Source organism: Zootoca vivipara, chromosome 5, assembly GCF_963506605.1.
Source record: "Zootoca vivipara chromosome 5, rZooViv1.1, whole genome shotgun sequence".
NCBI classification, from domain to species: Eukaryota; Metazoa; Chordata; class Lepidosauria; order Squamata; family Lacertidae; genus Zootoca; species Zootoca vivipara.
Window position 1 is genome coordinate 383665 of NC_083280.1, and position 13155 is coordinate 396819.

Below are 13155 nucleotides of genomic sequence, written 5' to 3' on the forward strand. Positions count from 1 at the left end.
TGACTTTTACCTAGTGGCCATGCAAACCACTATTCTGGATAATGCTTTCTATAGGGCGGGGGCACTGGAATAACCAGATGCACAAATATAGGATGGGGGACACCTGGCTTACTAGCAGGACATGTGAAAAGGATCTCAGAATCTTAGTAGACCACAAGTGAACATGAGTCAACCGCGTGATGCAGCAGGAAAAAAAGTTAATGCTATTCTAGGCTGCATCAGCAGAAGGCTAGCTGCCCAGTGGCTGGGGAAACCCAGCCAGAAGGGCGGGGTATAAATAAATTTATTATTACAGAGTTGTTGTTGTTGTTGTTGTTGTTGTTGTTGTTGTTGTTGTTGTTGTTATGTCCAGATCAAGGGAAGTCATAGTTCCACTCTATTCCCACTCTATTCTACCTGTGGCCAGACCACACTTTTAAATTCTGGGCACCACAATTTAAGAAGGATGTTCATAAGCTGGAACACGTCCTGAAGAGGGCAACCAAGATGATCCAGGGTCTGGAAACTAAGCCTTATGAAGAATGGTTGAAGAAGCTGGATATGTTTAGCCTGGAAAAGAGGAGATTGAGAGGAGATAAGATAGTGTTATAATTATTTATTTCAATAGCCATCTTCAAATATCTCAAGGGCTGTTACATGGAGGAGGGAGCATGCTTGTTTTCTCCTGCTCTAGAGCGTAGGTCAGTAAAAGGTAAAGGACCCCTGGATGGTTAAGTCCAGTCAAAGGCGACTCTGGGGTTGCGGCGCTCATCTCGCTTTCAGGCCAAGGGAGCCAGTGTTTGTCCACAGGCAGCTTTCCGGGTCACGTGGCCAGCAGGACTAAACCGCTTCTGGAGCAACGGGACTCCGTGACAGAAGCCAGAGCACACGGAAACGCCATTTACCTTCCCGCCAGAGCGGTACCTATTTATCTACTCACACTGGCGTGCTTTCAAACTGCTAGGTTGGCAGGAGTTGGGACAGAGCAACAGGAACTCACTTCGTCGCGGGGATTCAAACTGCCAACCTTTCAATCAACAAGGCTCAGTGGTTTAGTAGTGGGACGCGGGTGGCGCTGTAGGAGAGTGGAAGTGGTGGGCTCTCCTTCCTGGAGATGTTTAAGCAGAGGCTGGCCGGCCTTCTGTCCTGGATGTTTCCATTGGCATTCCTGCCTTGCAGGGGGTTGGACTAGATGACCCGGGGGGATCCCTTCCACCTCCAGACTCCTCTGATCCTGTGCGATGGTGCACGAGGACGGCCCCTTCCTTCCTGGAGCATCTCGGCCACGTGCGCAGCCCCGACCCGGCGGGGGGGGGAGGTCACGTGGCCCCTCGCCCTCCCCGCCGCCTTTTCCCCGCGGCTCTGCCTCCCCCTGGCGGCGCGCGGAGAAAGCTGCCCGGAACTGCAGGTCGCCGCGAGATGTTCCCGCCGGAGCCTCCTCCGCGGCGCGCACAGCCGCGCTCTCCTACTCGCTGAGCCCGGCCACGTGACGCGGAAGGAGTCCCGCGAATCGCAGTCCCTTTCCGGTGGGTGGCCGAGCGGGCCCGACCAGCGCCAGAGGCGGCGGCGGCGGCGGCATCATGGGCAAGAAGAAGGCGTCGGCGTCGGCAGGGCTGGGCCGGGCGCTCATCCGGGAGCGCAGCCAGGGCCGCGGAGGCCGCCGGGCGGCAGAGGGATGGGTGAGCGTGGCGAGGGGGCTCCTTCCTTCTTCCTTCACGGCATCCCCCCCCCCATTTCCCCCTCCGAAGGGGCGCGCAGGGGGCTCGACTAGATGGCCCTGCCGCGACCTCTTCCGGCTCTATAGAGTTCCGTGACTCCCTGGCGAACAAGCACAACCACCCTGCGAGGTGGGCTGCGGCAGAGATAGACTGCGCCTGAGCAGGGAGGCTCCGCTGGGAGTGATCGCCGGTCTCTCTTGAAGCTCACCTGCATTAGGAGCCTGAGAAAGTCAAATACTGTACCATACAAAGTCTGTGTAAAAGAACATTGCCAAAACGTTAATCGGTTGGCAGGTATTGATTGAACTTCTGTAGGCAAATAGGATAATTTTTATAAAATATGAAGTATGGTAAGTTAAATAGTATGGAGAAAATAAAGTTAGGTGCGTATTCAAGAAATCCGATGTACAAAGCAAATATCAATTTAGGAACGAATGATTGTTTATTTTTATTCTATATTTTGTTTTCAACACTTACTGGTTATTTCTTTTATACATTTTTCCAACTAATAAAGCATTAAAAAGAGACAGTCTCTCCCCCTCCCCTCCCCTTCCTCCTGCTCCCTGCAGCTCAGCCATGAAGGGTGGAGGCTTGAGGAGGAGGTGGGGACGCCAGCCCTACTTGCCCCCCTCACCCCCTGCCACTCCTAGGCCCCCTTCTCTGCTCCTGGACCACGTGGGCTTCCAAGGCTCCTTTGCATGCAGATCTCCCCAGGCTCAGCCCCCAGCAGCATCTCCAGGTCTGAAACACTGGAGAGCTGCTGCTGCCGGCCCTTCTCAGTGGGAGGCAGCTTCCCGTGTCTGGCAGGCAGCTAAAGCAGAACCTCCTTGTGCCAAGGCAGTCTGCCGTTGGCTACCCAGCACTGAAGAACAGGCAGTGGTAGCCATCTTGCCCTGCTCAGAAGCTTCATGGAAACATCTGGCCAGGTGCTTCTGGAAACATGATGCTGGCCTAGGTGGGCCCTGCAGCTGGCCTGGCGAGGGGGTTCAAATGCTCTGCTCTGATGTCAACTCAAGGAAGTCCTGGGCTTTTCCCTCACAGCTGCACACCAGTGAATTGAACGACGGGTATGACTGGGGACGGCTAAACCTTCAGTCCGTCACTGAGCAGAACTCACTGGAGGAGTTCTTGGCTACCGCTGAGCTGGCAGGAACCGAATTTGTGGCAGGTGAGTACTTGGTGAGGATGTTCCTGAGCTCCCAAGTCCTGACACTTTTGCTGCTCTTGACAACTTCTGTCGCTCTGCAGAGAAGCTGAACATCAAGATTGTTCCTCCCGAGGCTCGGACGGGTTTGTTGACAGCGGAAGAGACCCGGAAGATCCAAGAGTTGCATGAGCAGAACAAGCACTTCTTGTCCATCCCGAGAAGGTGAGTCTGTCACAGAGTTCAGGGTGCTGGGGACCTTTCACGTCACCTGTGTTGTGTGCAGCCTGAGGGTGCTGCCGGTTCAGTAGCATTTCTGTCTTAGAACAGCCACATAAAACACGAGAGTGGAAAGTCCAAGAACCAGAGAGACACAACCTTGAGTGTGGTTGTAAGGGCAAGAGATCTCTCTGGTTTGCAGTCAAAGCTGTAAAGGAGAACATATCTTCATAGCTTTTGATATATCTGTGCTAATGAGCAGAGTATGGAAAATATGAGCTTGAAAACTTACTACAAGAAAGGAAACTGTGGCTTGCTAAGCTAAGCTCAGACTTGGTGGGGTGACTCGTGTGATTGGGATGTAGGAATTGAATCCTGTGACTTGATCAAAAAGAATGGATGCAATAGAAAGGGAGACAAGGGAAGAGTAATGTATTAACATTTGTTTGTTTATTACTAGCCCTTCACTCTTCACTTGCAGGGTGGGATACAGCTTTATAAACACTATTAAAAACAACTTGAAACTATAGAAATATAAGATGGGTACCCTGGCAGGTCCTAAAAACATGCACCTGTACAGACTTCTGAGAGAGTGAACATGATAGTTCTGTGGAGAGCAGTTGGCTAAATTTAGAAGCAGTGTGTCCTGCTGTTCTGAAACAAACTGCAGATGCTTCAGGGAAGCCAGAATTTATGGTAACGTAGAATTCCACTATCCTGATATCTGCTGGGAGGCAAGCTCTGCAAAGCATGAAATCTCTTTTCCTCCACCCCACCCCCCACATACCAATAAAAACCCCATAACCTGTCTTTCCTGATGACTTCCCCTGTTCCTGGTGAGCGCAGGCCACGTTGGGACAAGCGGACCAGTCCTGAGATGCTGAACCAAGCAGAACGAGACAGCTTCCTGGAGTGGAGGCGGCGGCTCGCTCAGTAAGTGCCTCCTGCTGCTGCTTCCTCTTGCGGGGCCTGGGCCTCTGGGGGCTTGCATTTCCCCTGATGCCACCTGGGAGCACAACACCTCAGGTTTCTTTCTGCCAGGAGTAAGCATGGGTGGTTTGGACTAAGAATGCAGACGGGGTGATTTCCACAGGGTGGAGCCGTGAGCCAGTGTGGGCAGGGATCAAGAAGCCCACCAGGGGCAAGAGCAATATTCAACAGGCGGTTACGTACACCTCACTCTGGAATGCTGTTGCCTCAATGAGAAAGCTGTTAGTGCGGATCAGAAGCCTCTGACCTGTGGAATCATCCTGGCCTCTAACACTCTCCTGCTTCCTCCTTTCCTGCCTTTCATTCCAGTCTGGAGGAAGAACAGAAACTCATTTTGACCCCATTTGAGCGGAATTTGGATTTTTGGCGTCAGCTGTGGCGAGTCCTTGAAAGAAGGTAAAGCTGGTCCTTGCCCTGTGGCCCCCCCTCGCTTGGAAGCCGTTTGCTGCTGCTGGTGGGAATGAGTCAGAATCCTGTTCCAGAGACATGTAAAAAGATTATTGGGAAATGATTTATAATGAGTTGAAAAGCACGTTTAAAACAACATTCCCAAAAAGTCCAGAGGCCTTTCTGTTAGTAATACAGTGGTGCCTTGCTAGACGAATTTAATTCGTTCCACGGGTCTTTTCTTATAACGAAAAATTCGTCTAGCGAATCCCATAGGAATGCATTGAATTTTTTTTGCCCATAGGAACGCATTAATTGAATTTCAATGCATTCCTGTGGGAAACCGTGATTTGCTAGATGAAATTTTCATGAAACGAATTCGTCTAGCGAGGCAACCTCCGCTCGAAAAATCATTTCATTAAGCAGAAATTTCGTTAAGCAGGGCATTCGTTAAGCGAGGCACCACTGTAGTTCAGATTGAAGTTTCCAGGTGTCAGAAAAATTATTTATGTATGCAACAATGGTGGCTCGAGTTTTGTTAGCCTGAAGATGGAAAGTGAGGGAGGTCCCAAGTATGGAGGACTGGCAGCTTAAGATGATAGAATTTGCAGAATGAGCAGGTTTAAAATATAGAATCAGAGCAAGAAGAACATCTGTTGAAAGAGGAGTGGCAAATCTTTGCTGAGTACCTGGAAAATAACTGCACAATTGAAGACACTGGCAGCATTAAGATAAATTCAACAGTGTGGTTAATGTTTGAATGAAGTAAATTGGAGAATTGACTGAAATGGTTACAGTAAAATATGCAGGAATGATAGATAGGTAAAATGAACCATGGAAGGAGAAGGAGAGAAGTCAATTTAATTTTAAAAAACTATTAAAAAGAAAAAGAATCCTGTTCCAAAGGCCTCAGTGTGAAGGCAGCCAAGACACCTTCTGGCCATAAAAGGCCTTGCCAGGGGCTGCTGTGTGAAAGTGCCTGAATTGCAGGAGCTGGGATTCCCCCATCTGAAGAGCTCCATGCTATTGCTATGGTTGTCTCTCCAACCTGGGCTGCTCCTCCCTGATTGAGGCGAGGGGGGAGCTAGTGAAGCAGCCGCCCCTTCCCTTTCCTCTTGCAGTGACGTCGTGGTTCAGATTGTGGATGCCAGAAACCCCCTTCTCTTCCGGTGCCGCGATCTGGTAGGTGAAGTGAGCGGGGAACGGGATTTACTGGGCAGCTGCTCTGGGGGGGGGGTAGGGGGGTGGGTCATGTTCCCCGCTGTTGGGTCCTTTCTCTGTGTTGCAGCTCAGCCTTGCAAGCAGACGATCCCAGGTTAAATTGCTGATGGCATCTCCTGGGAGGGCTGGGAGAGAATCCCCTCCCTGAAAGCATGGAGAGCCGCTGCTGCCAGTCAGTGCTGGCAATACTGAGTTAGATAGACCAAGAGTGTGACTTGTGTGCCAGCAAACCCAGACTCTTCAGGAGCACAGGAAGCTGCTTTATCCTGGGTGAGACCCTTGGTCCATCTAGCTCAGTACTGTCTACACTGGCTGGCAGCAGTGGCTCTCCAGGCTTCCAGGCAGGGCGCAGTCCCAGTCCTTATACTGGAGGAGACGGTTGGGACCTGGGAACTCCTGGTTGCAAAGCAAGTGCTCTGCTTCTGAGCTTCTGTTCTCTGCTTTTCTTTGCTGGCATTCCTGTGTGAGTCTGATGGGTGATTCGGCTGCCTCCCTGCCTTGCCTCTCCTTCCAGGAATGTTACGCCAAAGAGATCAGCCCCGAGAAGGAGAACCTCCTCCTGCTCAACAAGGCCGACCTGCTGAGCGAGGAGCAGCGCTGCGCCTGGGCCCGCTTCTTCCAGGACGAAGGGGTCCGAGTGGTCTTCTGGTCTGCCCTGGAGGAGGCCAGGCGCCTGGCAGAGGACAGCTCTCAGGTAGCAGACGCCTTGGGGGCAGGTGGCCGGGGGGGGGGGGAGCAGGTTCCACAGGGGCAGTGCTCAATGCTTTGGGTTTTCAGAATGTTCCTTTTTCTAAAGAGCCTTCCTGCCTTTGGGCACGCAGGATCCCTTCCCTGCAAATACTCCCAGGATGTAAGGGCGCTAATAATAATAATAATAATTTATTATTTATACCCCGCCCATCTGGCTGGGTTTCCCCAGGCACTCTGGGCGGCTTCCAACAGAAAAATAAAACACAATAATCTATTAAACATTAAAAGCCTTCCTGAACAGGGCTGCCTTCAGATGTCTTCTAAAAGTCTGGTAGTTGTTTTCCTTTTTGACATCTGATGGGAAGGCGTTCCACAGGGCAGGCGCCACCACCGAGAAGGCCCTCTGCCTAGTTCCCTGCAACTTGGCATCTCGCAACGAGGGAACTGCCAGAAGGCCCTCGGTGCTGGACCTCAGAGCTTGCTGGGTTCTCACGAATAAGAGGCTTCAAACTCCGTAGCTGGTTTTTTTTTCAGAGTTTTATTATATACATATGTACATGACAGAGCTAAAAAGTCCATGACTGCCTTAGTCCGAGTCAGTATCCAGAAGTGGCGCACGTCTAGATCTGTGTCAACAAATGAACCTCCCGCTTTTGCTCCCGACGTTTGTCTCCCCTGCTCTCCTGGGGTGAAGGGGCAGGGACGTTGCCTCCCCCCCCCCCCCGGAACTGCCCATCTGTTGGGCAGGTTCTCTGGTAGCTGATGCTTCTCCCTCTTCGGACCTTCCCCACTGCTCCTGTGGCCTGTCTGCATCCCCTGAGCTCTCCTCCACTGAGAGAGCTTCCACACCTTTTTCCCGGACAGCGCTCAGGACCGTCCCTTCAGACCAAAATCTCAGAGCCTTTCCCCTGACCCGGCGGGCTCCCTGCTGACCCCTGGTGGGCCCCTGACACAGGATCAAAACACTTTCTGTGGAAGAGAAGCACTCAGGCTCTTAGAAAGGTACCTAGACATCCTGCAAGAAAAGAGAAGCTCAGCCTTCCACTTTAACCTCCATGCAGTATAAGCAGTGAGCCTGTTCTGTAACAGTCGGCCTCCAGCCGGAGGGCCCCAGGATGAGGGAGGGGGCTCTGTAGCCTCCCGTTCTTCTCCCTTCCAAGTTAGGCTTCACGTAGCTGCGGATTTTCCTTTGGCCTCCAGAGGGAGGTGATCTGGCAGGCATTACAGTGGTGCCTCGCTAGACGAAATTAATTCGTTCCACAGGTCTTTTCTTATAGCGAAAAATTCGTCTAGCAAATCCCATAGGAATGCGTTGAATTTTTTTTGAATTTTTTTTTTGCCCATAGGAACGCATTAATTGAATTTCAATGCATTCCTATGGTAAACCGCAATTCGCTAGACGAATTTTTCGTAAAACGCATTCGTCTAGCGAGGTAACCTCCGCTCGAAAAATCCTTTCGTTAAGCGGAAATTTAGTTAAGCAGGGCATTCGCTAAGCGAGGCACCACTGTAGTTGGTATTTCATAGAATTGTAGAGTTGGAAGAGAGGGATCCCAGGAACCATCTTGTCCATCCCCTGCAATGCAGAAATCTCAGCTGAAGCACCCCTGACAGGTGGGCACCTAAGTGCTTAAAAACCCACCACCTTCCAAGGGAGACTGTTCCGCTGTCAAACAGATCTTACCACCAGAATGTTCTCCCTGACATTGAGTTGGAATCTCCTTTTTTGCCATTTGAATCCATTGATTCGGGTCCCACCCTCTGGAGCAGCAGGAAAGAAGCTAGCTCCACCTTCCAGGTAACAGCCATTCTGTGTTTCGTGCTTCTACATTCTAAATGTTCAATAATAATAATAATAATAATAATAATAATAATAATAATAATAATAATAATAATATATTATTTATACCCCGCCCATCTGGCTGGGTTTCCCCAGCCACTCTGGGCAGCTTCCAACAAAATATTAAAATACAATGGTCTGTTAAACATTAAAAGCTTCCCTAAACAGGACTGCCTGTCCCCCCAAAACAGTACTTCTGTCTTGCCAGGATTCAGCCTCAATCTGTTAGCCGCCATCCATCCTCCATTCTGATAATTCTTTTTGCTGCCTCTGCAAGAGGTGCGATTCCAGACTCGTTGAATGAAAACCAGTGTCTGGGGTGGGTGTGTTCTGCTGAGCCTGCAGTCAGAGACACCTGCCCTGAATTCTGTCCCATTTGCTCAGGGGTCAGAAGCTGCGCAAGATCCAGGCCTGGACGAGGACCATTCCAGTGGGGAGGAGATGCAGACCTCAAGCCGCCACATGGAAAGGGGACCTGGCGCTCTCTCGTGGCCTCCTGGGAACAAAGAGCCCGGCAGCGGCGAAGAGGAAGACAGCGACGTCTATGAGGACTGTGAAGAGGAGGAGGAGGAGGATGCCTGGCTGACGTGCTCTGAAGACGAGGAGAGCAGAGACCCTGTTGGGTCTGTGGGGCAGAGCCGGACTGATTCCCCTGAGAGCCAGAGGGGAGCAGGACCCTCTCAGGGCCGGCTGCTCAGGAACAGCAGCCACTTAGTGCAAAGGGAGGAACTCCTGGAGATCTTGAGGACGCTTCACTCTGGGAGGAAGGTCAGGGAAGGCGAAGTCACCGTTGGGCTGGTGAGTTGGGGGGCCAACTTGGAGCGGGGCTGCTTTCCCCTCCTCTGGTGCTGCAAGGAGGAGCTGTGCTCCAGGCCTGCCTCTGTGCCAGCCGCTTCCTCCCTTCCTCCTCCCTAGGTGGGCTACCCCAACGTCGGGAAGAGTTCGACCATCAACACCATCCTGGGCAAGAAGAAGGTCTCGGTGTCGGCCACGCCAGGGCACACCAAGCACTTCCAGGTACTGCCAGAGCATGGTTACTGCTACCAGGCCGTGAGGGGTAGGGGGGAGGGCTGGATCAGTCCTGCAGGGCCCCCCGCTTCCATGGGTGGAAGTTCTCTACACCTGCCAGGGCAGCTATGGCAGAGTAGATGTGGCCTCTTTGACCCCAGCCCCATGGGTCTCCCCATCTCCTAGGAGCCCACTAGACTTGGAGGGCAGTGGGTGGAGTTGGGGTGGGCCTGCCCCAGAGTCTCTGCTCTTGTGCCCCCTCCTGCAAGGAGCCCTGAGTGCTGCCAGCCTCTCATCCTGGCCTTGCCCTCCTTGCTTGCTTGATGCCAAGGCACCCTCCAGATTTTGCTTTTACCTCAAAGAAGCAGAGCAGGAGCTGGAGGGGAGGCCAAGGAGAGCACCCAGTGAGTGGCGGGCACAGCATGGGAGCAGGGCCAGGAGCTTCCGGCAGCCCCAGCTGCTCTCACCTTGCTTGGCGCTGGACCTCCGTAGCTGCCTACTCTGCTCAGCGGACACAGCTTGGGCTCCTGGGGGGGCTGGTACCTGAGGGGAGCCAGAGCTGAGCCCCTCTGTTGTTCCCGCCCCCTTGTAGACGCTGTACGTGGATCCTGCCCTCTGCCTCTGCGACTGCCCTGGCCTGGTGATGCCCTCCTTTGTCTCCACCAAGGCGGAAATGATCTGCAGCGGGATCTTGCCCATCGACCAGATGAGGGACCACGTCCCCCCTGTCTATCTCATATCCTTTCCTTTTTTTCTGGGGGGTGGGTGGGAATCAACTCAGTCAGTTCTCCATCTGCGGAGGGCTTTCCAGGGGTCCTCAGCATCAGCCCTGCCCGAGACAGGAGTTGGGGTGGGGGCTTCCGAGTCGCCTCGAGTTTCCATCAGTTGCCTTTGGGTAGCTTTGCCGGGAAGGGCAGTTGTTCAAACTGAGATGGGCAGGAGATGGCTGGCTGCACCTGCCCCACCCCACAAAGATAGGGCCCCTCCTGATTCGCTGCTGTTTCAGGAAAATGCCCCTCCAATTGCAGCGGAGGGGCAGGGCAGAGAGAGGCAGCCTGAATGAGAAGAGCTGTCTTGGGAGGTGAGGAGGGCAGCTGCCAAGGTGGGGGGGGGGCTGGTCTCGCTTTGGTCACCCTTCTCCACCCTCCCCACCGGTTGCTCCTTCACTGGCCCACGTCTGCCAGCGCATCCCCCGGCCGGCCCTGGAGGCCACCTACGGGATCAACATCATCCGGCCCCGAGAGGACGAGCCACCCGATCGGCCCCCCACGGCTGAGGAGCTGCTGACGGCCTACGGGTGTGAGTTGCCACCCTGCGAGGGGCTGCGCGCTGGGGTTTCGGCTCCCTCCAAGGGGTTCCTCCTCCTTTGGCCCAGGAAGGGCTGACTTGATTATGGATGTAGAAAAATAACTTCTGTATAGCGTTGTCTCAACAAAACATAAAACAGAACACTAAAAATCCTTTTACAAAGTTAAAAGTGGACAACGGGATCTCTTAGCCGCCTGCATAGGCCTGGTGGAAGAGAACTCTTTTCAGCAGCCGTTAGGAGTTGGCACAGAATCCTCTGGCCCCAGAGAGCCCTTCGTCTGCCCGAGTTGCTCTGGCTCATTTCTATGGCAGCCTGCCCTGCCCTCTCCATACAAACACCAGAAGAGCCTGCCACTGGATCAGGCCAAAGGGGACCCGTCCGTCTCATCCAGCAGCCTCTCCTCCCAGGGGCCACCCACAATGGGGAGCCAGGGAGCAGAGCATGAGCACAAGAGCAGCAGCAGCAGCAGCAGCTGGTGTTCAGAAGCATGGCTGCCTTTAGCTGTGGACATGGCACCTAATGGCTGTGGCTAGGAGCCTTTGATAGGTGTCTCCTCCATGAATCCCTCGAATCCTCTTTTAAAGCCGTTCAAGTGGGTGGTCATCGCTGCTGCCTCCTGCAGCAGGGAGTTCCAGGGTTTCACACTGTGCTGCGTGAAGAAGGAGATTATTTTATTCAGTTTCATGGGATGCACCTGAGGTCTAGTGTTAGGAGAGAGGGAGGACACCTTTTCTCTATCTGTGTTCTGCATGCCATGCCTAATTTTATAGATTCCTATCATGTCTCCTGATACTTGCCTTTTCTCTAAGCTAAAAAGTTCCTTGTCTCTTTCCTCCCTCCTTTCCGCCTGGCCAAAGACATGAGAGGCTTCATGACGGATCACGGGCAGCCGGATCAGCCCCGCTCGGCCCGCTATGTGCTGAAGGACTACGTCAGTGTAAGTGCTGGGGACTCCTGAGCACTCGGCTCTAGGGACGAAGGGGTGCATGCTGGAAATGGAGTAAAGAAATGTGTCGTGGTGGGGGGGTGGGGTGGAATCCTTCCCTTCTCCATGTCTTGACTTTCATTTCTCCCTCTCTTGCTGCCTGCCTCCCCCACCCCCCATTTTCTCACAGGGCAAGCTGCTCTACTGCCACCCACCTCCTGGAACCGACCCCCAGGACTTCCAGTTGCGTCACGAAAGATGCCCCTTGCAGAGCAAGGCTGGGCAGCATGAGGCTGGGGGGCTGCCTGGCAGGACCCCCAGAGCAAAGCAGATCGAGAATGTGGTGGACTCTGCCTTCTTCCACCAGGTCAGGGGCTGTGTGTGTGCGTGCATGCAGTGGGGGGGGGGGAGAGCACACCAGGTACCCGCTCTGCTCCTCTGATGCCTGCTTGGCTGAAATATAGTGCACCCTGGCCAAATCCTGCTTGGCTTCTGGGGCTGCCCCCTGCCTTCCTCTGGGCTCCCCAGGTGGGCCTGTGCCCCTCTGGACATTGCTCCCCGCCCAGGACATCTGGAGGCTCCCTCTTGACCTGGCCTGCCTCTTTCTCCCAGGAGAACGTCCGGGCTCTGACCCGAGGCAGCCAGTGCCTGATGGGCAGCCGAGCGGGAGGCCCCTCTTCCGCCCCCAGCGCAGAGGACGCCCGAGGCAAACCCTGGAAGAAGCACGGCAACAGGAACAAGAAGGAGAAGATCCGCCGCATCACCAAACACCTGGAGGCTTGACTCTGTGCGCCTCTCGGGGCAGGATCTCGCCTCCCCCAGAGAAAGGCAAAAAGAGGTGCCCGGCCCCTGTGGCTGAGCCCACCGGCTGGACTCCCCCCCCACCACCATGTAGGTGACTGTCCCTTGGCGGGCCATGTCCAAGGAGAGGCGCTCTGGCCCTGTGAGGCTCTCTGGTCAAAACGCCTGGAAGAGGAGGAGGAGCTGCTGCTTTGCACCAAGCCTGGAGCAGGAGACTGTTCTCCACTTAGGGGCAATAAATTTTTCTTACCTTTGCCATCCTTGTCTTTCTGCAAGTGTGGCAGGCAGATCGAGATGCGGCCCTGTCCTGTCCTGTCCTGACCATTCAGGTGCACTTTCTGACTCCCCCCCCCCAATGGCACCAGATCCCCTCGCAGCCACTGTTTCCAGAACCCTTGACAAACTGCAGTTCCCAGGCTTCTCAGAGGGAAGCTCTGATTCTGCTTTGCCGGCCTGAAAAAGGGCTCCTTTCTGGGCACTGCCCATCTCTGCCTGGCTTCTGGGCAGGATTTCAAGTTCTTTGTTTTTGGCATATGAAGAGGGCCCCCTCTGCCACCCAGCCTTCCCCCCCCCAGCATCTTTTGCAACCTGCCAGGGGTCCTGGGCCCTCCTCAGGGGCAGGCAAAGCAGCTTCTGGAGGCCAGTCCTGGGAGAGGGGCACCTCCAGAGCCCTGTTTTCTACCAATGGATTCCAATGGCCAAAAAGGAAATTCCCACTAAACACCCTGAAGAAATTTCCGGTGGTGAGAGCTGCTCAACAGGAGAACAGTCTCTCTCAGGATGCGGTGGGCTCCCCTTCCTTGGAGGTTTGAAAGCAGAAGTTGGATGGCCATCTGTCGGATTATTTAGCTGGGATTCCTACATTGCAGGGGGCTGGACTAGATGATCATTGGGGGCCCAACTCTGCAATTCTGGGATGGTGGG

The 13155-nt window shown here is 53.8% G+C and overlaps 1 protein-coding gene across 1 annotated transcript; it reads left to right on the forward strand.

Moving 5' to 3' along the window:
• Positions 1–1550: 1550 nt before the first annotated feature.
• Positions 1551–12485, forward strand: LSG1 (large 60S subunit nuclear export GTPase 1). The gene is made up of 14 exons (XM_060274237.1): positions 1551–1658; positions 2739–2865; positions 2946–3066; positions 3907–3993; positions 4360–4446; positions 5559–5619; positions 6173–6352; positions 8573–8986; positions 9104–9205; positions 9789–9931; positions 10371–10495; positions 11363–11442; positions 11621–11797; positions 12043–12485. Exons 1-14 carry the CDS (start codon positions 1560–1562, stop codon positions 12211–12213), a joined length of 1974 nt encoding a protein of 657 aa, XP_060130220.1. The 5' UTR covers positions 1551–1559; the 3' UTR covers positions 12214–12485.
• The last annotated feature ends 670 nt before the right edge of the window (positions 12486–13155 follow it).